General features: G+C 44.5%; 2 protein-coding genes across 2 annotated transcripts; both read right to left on the bottom strand.

The window, feature by feature from the left end:
- Positions 1–2,390: 2,390 nt before the first annotated feature.
- LOC137971890 (uncharacterized) lies at positions 2,391–4,643 on the bottom strand. The gene has a single exon (XM_068818634.1). It carries the CDS (start codon positions 4,641–4,643, stop codon positions 2,391–2,393), a length of 2,253 nt encoding a protein of 750 aa, XP_068674735.1.
- Positions 4,644–4,721: 78 nt separating this feature from the next.
- LOC137971891 (uncharacterized) lies at positions 4,722–6,362 on the bottom strand. Its single transcript, XM_068818635.1, has one exon. It carries the CDS (start codon positions 6,360–6,362, stop codon positions 4,722–4,724), a length of 1,641 nt encoding a protein of 546 aa, XP_068674736.1.
- Positions 6,363–7,500: the final 1,138 nt, after the last annotated feature.

Below are 7,500 nucleotides of genomic sequence, written 5' to 3' on the forward strand. Positions count from 1 at the left end.
CAGAATGAGCTTCACGTTATTTTTTTTTTCGCGAAACCAGTTCTTTTCACCTTACTACAAGAGAAATTACATGAGAAATTACTACCCATGAGAATGGTCTCTTGTGCAAGCCAAATCTTATTTAAGAACTCATCTAAAAATGGCTTGATATCAGTGTGAGAATGCCGTTACATAGTCCTAGCACTGGAGCTGTAGGATCCTGGCTATCGGAGCTCCCGCTAAGACTTGACGCAGTTTCTTTCAAATTTCACAATATTGACTTGCCATAGTCAATAAAAGTCAATAGAACTTTTCGCTGAATTACACAGCCATGATAAAGTTGATGCATTAATTGCTGAGGTGAAGTGAAATGACTAACGTCACTTGTGCGTTTGCCGTCGAAATTGTCTTTTCAAGCCTACACAAATTTTATCGTTTCAGGCTAAGAACAAACTATTTACGTGGTCATATTATACCGCATTTGTCGTAAAATATCAAGCTTTGTATTGTTAAACGATAAAAATTGTAGCTACGATTATTTCATTAAACTGGTTGACCTTGCTGGATAACTACGATCGTAGATAAAATCATTTAAGCAAATTGCTTCGCCTCATAAGTTGCGGTAGACTAGGTTTACACGAGAGGAAATTGTTCCGGATTCGTGATGAATCTGGGACGTTTTAGTACCGGATTAGTTTTGCCGTTTACATAAAAGTGGACAAATCCGACATAAAACCTTCCCGGTTTGGTCGTGTCTCCGGAGATTTTGAATCCGGAATCTAAAGTGGGAACGTTGAATCCGAAAACTTTTGAATCCGGAAAGTTTTGTCGTGTAAACGATTTTGATCTCGAATCCGGATATTTTTTCCGCCTGCGATCTTTTGAGTTTGCGGTAAAACCAAAATGGAGAATCTGGAGAACATTGCTTACGGTCTCCGGTTGCCTAATCTTGTTGCAGGTTCAGGCGATATATTTTATTATGTGTACCGCAATATTTCTGAGGAAACGCAAATTATTATCGCAAGAAAGTTTAACGTCAGCCACACTTCTTCGCCAACGACGTAGATGGCAGAATCAAAGACCGAGGCGGTTTTGGGTTAGGCCAGGTCGAACAAGTACCTGGTGGGACAATATGATGGATAATGCCACGCGTACGGTAGCCAGCGAATGGAAAGAAAATTTCAGACTGTTCCACCCTACCTTCATGGAACTTTGTGAAGAAGTTGGAATTGTCGTTGTGTGTAAACGGTCAGGAATCCGAATGTCCTTTCAGTGTAAACGCTTACGAATCCGAATACTCTAAATTTGATGAATCCGGAAACATTAACGAATCCGGAACAATTTCCTCTGGTGTAAACCTAGTCTTAATATTAAGCTATTTTGAATGGGTTAGTGTTTTCGTGCTGGATTAAGGGATATTAAAAACGGTTTTGGTTTCACTTTTCCTGGTAGTTTCCAAGCAACATTGGTAATCAACTCTTATGAGAAATTAGCTCCTAAGGCGGTTTGCTCTTTAGTATAGTTGCAAAGTGAATCTTCTCCTAAGGTCATGAATTTGGTTTGGAACAAGTGTCGAGAAAGGTGTTGGTACGCCGGGCCAACTAAGTTTTCATTAGGAATGTTTTAATTGGTTTTTGGTATCTCTACGGTTATTTGTGTTTCACTCGTGGCGTTTTACCCAAACGAGCTCTTTTGCTCTATTTTTGGAAGCATTATTTATTTTTAGTTCAACTCTGGGCATTTTGACTTGTTCTCGCGGTTCCAGATCGCATTCATGACAACAGCGGTCTCTTTTGGGTTTTCAATAAGTGTTTTTAATCAAAATTCTAATGTTCCTAAGTAATTGAAAATAACACCTGTATTGGGGCCAAAGCCAAAGCTCCAACGCGCTTGCTAAAACAACACGGTAACTTTAATTCGATGGTAGAAGTTCATTAACTAAAGCGGTTGCTAAAAGGAAACAAACACAAATACGTTATTGCAATGAGCTAAGTGAACAGAAATCGACAAGGAATTATAAACGACGAAAAATAAACGAAACGATGAGTGGAAATGATACTTACAAACGTTGTATGGCTTTAAAACGGAACAAACTAAACCAAGAGACGATTAAACCTATAACAAAATAATGCTGACTCTCCGAAGTACAAAATGAGAATGAATTTTTGAGCAAAGCGGCGAATTTATACTAATGAACTAAACAAAGGCAAAATTATGCAGGGAAAAACTAACAGAATAATGATTACGAAAACGACATATAAGCGTGAAAGAAAGTAATTTTAAAAACAAAGGCGAACAAAATATTCATTCAAAAATGTGGCAGCAACATCTGGCTCCCCTAAGAGTTTCTAGCTTCCGAAAAAACTCTTACAGACTGAAGCTTTAAAAGAAAGCAAAATACACAAAGTCTGTTATGTCTCTAAAGGCTCCTCTGGCTGGGATTTTAAACCCTGGTCTTCGGGCGTTTTTTCAAGGATTAGGACAAGCTTGTGGACAGGACGATCTAGTGTTGTTGTTCCCGTGGTGACTCTGACGGAACGCACGTTTCCTTCTGCATCGGGATAGGTGTCGACTATTCGGGCCATAGGCCAATCGTTTCGTGCGGCTCGATCATCTGCGATGAAGACCAGGTCTCCCTTTTCGAAGTTCCTTCTTGGGCGATTCCATTTCACTCTTTGCTGCAGACATTGAACATACTCCTTTCTCCATCTTAACCAGAATACGTTGGCAAGGTATTGGACTCTTCTCCATCTTTTGCGCAAATAAACATCTTCTTTCTGGAAGTTGCCAGGTGGGGGTAACACAACCTCGGATTTCATCGTCAAGATGTGATTGGGGGTCAATGGATCCAAATCGTCAGGATCACAGGAAGGTGTGGTTAGGGGTCTGCTGTTTACAATACACTCTACTTCCGTCATTAAGGTTCGAAAGGATTCGTCGTCAAGACCGCTGCCATGTTCACGCATTAACGCAGTGAGAATTGAGCGTACAGAACGGATTTGGCGCTCCCACACGCCACCCATGTGGGAAGCAGAGGGAGGGTTTCGCTTCCATTGTACCCAATCAGCCTTGAACTCTCTGCATAAGCTTCTCTGAATTGAGCCGTTATCCATCTCTTCTAGAGCTCTTCGTAATTCTTTCTCTGCCCCAACGAGATTTGTACCCTGATCAGATCTGATCTCACGCACTGGCCCTCTTCTTGCAACAAAGCGTCGTAAAGCATTCAGAGAGGAATCAGTTTCTAGCGAGTTCGCAGTCTCGATGTGCACGGCCCGACTTGATAAGCAGGTAAACAACGCACCGTAACGCTTCGTTTCCTTGCGTCCTTCTTTGATAAAAAACGGGCCAAAGTAATCGACGCCACAATACGTAAATGGAGGGGCTGGTGTTAATCTTTCTTTGGAAAGATCGGCCATCTTTTGCTCACTGATTACACCACGAAGCCGGCGACACGTCACGCACTTTGAGATGAAGTGCCTTACAACGGAATTGGCGTTGATGATCCAATACTTGCTCCTAAGCGCGCCCAAGGTGATGCTTCGACCGGAATGGCCAACCCTTTCATGCGCGTCACGAATGACGAGATTCACCACGAAACTCTTCTTTGGGAGGATAACCGGGTGTTTGAAATCATCTGGAAACACTCGTGATTTGCCAAGTCTCCCCCCAACACGCAGCAAGCCATTCTTGTCTAGAACAGGATCACGTTGGTTCAATGTGCTAGATTTCTTGATTTTTGCTTTTCTGGCTCTTGAAAAATCACGACTCTCTTGACAATGCTCTCGCTGGATCTTCCGTAAGACTTCAAGCTCCCTAGGAAACGCACTATCTTGTACCAGTCGGAGAATGGTTTTCTCTGCGCGCTCCATTTCTTCAACCGTGAATGATTCGTGACTCGTCTCTTTAATGGCTGCATTTCTCGTTCTGTGTGCTTTGTCTGTCAACGGTAACTGCTTGTGGGTTAATAATTGCTTGAGGCAAAGTATCCATGCGATGCATCTCTTCATGCGATGCCAGTTACTGAAACGCGCAAGCCTCGTCAGGATGTCTGCCTTTTCGTCGACAACAGCAGTTAGCACTTGAACTTTCTTGACATCAGGATCATTGTTGAGGACGCTATTCAGGACACAAGGAGGCTCGGGCCATTCACTCTCGGACAACCATAAGAAATCGGGGCCTTTGATCCAACGTTGCTGATCAGATAATTGATAACCATTCAGACCATGCGATGCGTCATCAGCCGGGTTGTTCTTGGATTCAACATACCTCCACTGAGCGGGATCTGTTTGATCTCGGATACTTTGCACGCGATTTGCTACAAACACGTGGAAACGCTTCGCTTCGTTTCGTATGTACTTCAATACGGTCGTGCTATCGGTCCAGTAGGTCTCACTATCAACGGGATCATCTAGCTCTCTGGAAACCATTCCACCTATTTGAACAGAGATAGTCGCGGCTGTAAGCTCGAGACGCGGAATTGTCATGGCTTTAAGTGGGGCTGGGCGGGACTTGCCCATCAGAAACGAACAGTGGATGTTACCCTTGTCGTTTTCAGTCCATAGATACGTCACTTGGCCAGAACCAATGGCCCTTGCGTCTGAGAAATGGTGGATTTGCCTTGAAATAACAGAACCGAAACCATCAGGCTTGACACAACGGTCCATTGAGAAGTGCTCCAATGCAGACAACTGACTTCTCCAATTCTCCCAACGTATGCGAAACTCGTCGTCAATCTCATCATCCTAGTCTAACTTCGTACGGCACAGATCTTGCAAAATTTTCTTTCCGGTCAACAAAAAAGGCGCAGCCATCCCTAGTGGATCAAAAATTGAACAGATGGTGGAAAAAATACTTCGGCGAGTGAGTGGCTTGTCCTTGAGGATGACTCGAAACCCAAACGTGTCTGATTCGACAGCCCACTGTACCCCAAGGGCTCTTTCAACTGGTAGAAAATTACTGCTCAGGTCCAAAGCTCTCAATCCTTGGGCGCGTAAGTCCTCTGGCACGCTCTCCAACACCCTTCTTCTGTTGCTGACAATCTTCGATAGGTTGAAGCCTCCATGAGCACATGCGGAGCGTACACCACGTATTCTCTGAATAGCCTCTTCTTCTGACTCTTCCGAGCGTAGACAGTCATCTACATAAAAGTTCTTCCTCAATACCTCAGCTGTTTCAGAACCAACGAATTCTTCTGCATCATCTGCAGCTTGTCTTAAAGCGAAATTGGAAGAACTAGGGGAGGAAACAGCTCCAGACAGGTGCACATTCATCTGATATTCTGCGAGGTCTCTGTCGAGGTTACCACTCGGCCACCAAAAGAATCTGAGAAAATCTCTTTGTTTATCGGGTACTCGAACCTGGCGAAACATGGCATCAATATCACCCATAAAGGCGATTGGTTGCTGACGAAATCTTGACAACACGCTAACTAAGCAACTGGTCAGGTCCGGCCCTTGGAGTAATTGGTCATTTAGAGACGTCCCTCCAAATCTGGCACTGCAATCAAAGACAAGCCTGATCTTGTTTGGTTTCCTAGGATGGTAGACACCATGATGAGGTATATACCACAGTTGACCTGACTTGGCGGGAGCTCGATCTTCTGGCACCTTTCTAGCAAATCCCTTAGGGATGATGTCATTCATAAAATTAACGTAGTCTTCGTAAAATTTGCTGTTTCTTGTAAACTTTCTTTTCAGCCAGCATGCTCTTTGCAACACCTGCTCTCTGTTGTCCGGAAAACACACATCGTTAGAGCGGAAGGGTAGAGGTATCTCGTAGTGGTTGTCATCTGTGCGTCGAATGCCTTGATGGACAATCTTAAGAAATTTCTTGTCTTCTTGTGAGTACTGTCGTTTTTTCTCGTCAAATCTTTCGTGGAAGTCTAGTTCGAACATCTTGTTCAAAGCCAGTGGCACAATAATTTCTTTAACTTTGTCCTCTATTGCAAAATGATGGCCAAGGAGCTTCTCTGATCCTACTTCAAAGGCAGCTATTCTATTGCAGTCGACTTTCTGCTGCTCTGTGTCGGTCATGTGCAGCGGCCCAACTATTGCCCATCCCGCAAAAGTCTTTAACGCATAGGGACCACCGTTTGCACTCGCTAGGATGTCCATAGGTTCAAGGGCCTTTGGACAGTTTGATCCAATGAGAAGACCGACGTTCGCACCGTGGAGCTTAGAGGGCATAAATTCAGCTATCCGGTTGAGGTGTTTCCACCGACGAGTGAGTTCAGGTGACTGCACGTCTACTTCGATCGCAGAAATGTCTTCTTTGGTGTATGTCTTAGGCAAAGTGATGGCATTTTCACCATTCAGATCCGTAACGGTCAAACCGTTCAAAACCTTAGCGTCATGTAACTTAGTACCGTTCACAGTTCCCCTCATCAGCTTCGTGTCGGCACCTTTAACATCCAAGCAGGCAGCTACGTCTTCAAGAACAAAGGTTGCAGTGCTACAACTGTCGAGCATGGCGTAGGTAAGCACTTCATTTCCGGCGGCTTTTGGTCTGACAGGGACAGGGCAGTTACTGGATTCCCTATGCCAACAACACTACAAACGGCCTCCTCAGTTTCAGCATGAGAAGTAGTTACCACATCGACTGATTGCTCGTTCGAGGGATTCTGATTCTTGATTGTTGGCTGATCAGGACGAAAGTTGTCATCGTGAAGTCCAGTAGGATGACGTCTATCACACGTTTTACAAGTTCTTCTCTGGGCACACCCATTTGACCTATGACCACCACCGTAGCACGCGAAGCAAAGCTCTTTCTCTTTTAGAAACTCTCTCCTTTCTTGTAAGGACTTCTTTAAGTACTCTTTACAGTCATCAAGATCATGACTCTTCCCACACATCTCACACAAGCTTTTAGGGTCACACCTTTCGTTCTTGGGTGCAGTAACTACTGTCGTTGCGTGACTAGAAACATGGCTTGTCGTGCGGGAACGGTCTCCGTATGTTCTCGGCTTGTTTGCATTCCTACCCTTGTTGAAGCGATCGGGGCGTTCTGACACATCCAAACGATTGAGCGCTTCTCGTGAAAATACTGGATCGGTGGCAATACCCGCCTCAGTCTTGACAAATGTCACGAAGCTAGTAAACGTGGGGGTGATGCTTCCGGTGACTCGATGTCTACTCGATTCTCTGCGCCATCTATCTTGGAGTGACAACGGAAGTTTTCTCACCATAGTCTGAATGTTGTGTGGATGGTCTAAAATTGACAGAAACGTAAGCTCGGACATCGCGCTCCGACACTGAGTGAGAAACGTAGCAAACCGGTCTAGAGCCTGATCGTCCCCTTGTCTAATGTAAGGCCAGTCATTAACCTTCTTTATGTAAGCGTTCGCAATCTTGTACGGGTCTCCATACTTTTCAACCAAAAGCTTCACAGCCTCTGCGTATCCGTTCTGACTGTCGAGATGGAGGCAACCTTTAATCAACTCTTTCGGCTCCCCTTCCAGGTACTGCTCTAAGTAGTGCAAACGAAGGTCGTTCGACTTCAGTTTACTCTCTATTTGTGACCCAA

This window comes from Montipora foliosa, chromosome 9 (assembly GCF_036669935.1).
Source record: "Montipora foliosa isolate CH-2021 chromosome 9, ASM3666993v2, whole genome shotgun sequence".
In the NCBI taxonomy this organism is placed as follows: Eukaryota; Metazoa; Cnidaria; class Anthozoa; order Scleractinia; family Acroporidae; genus Montipora; species Montipora foliosa.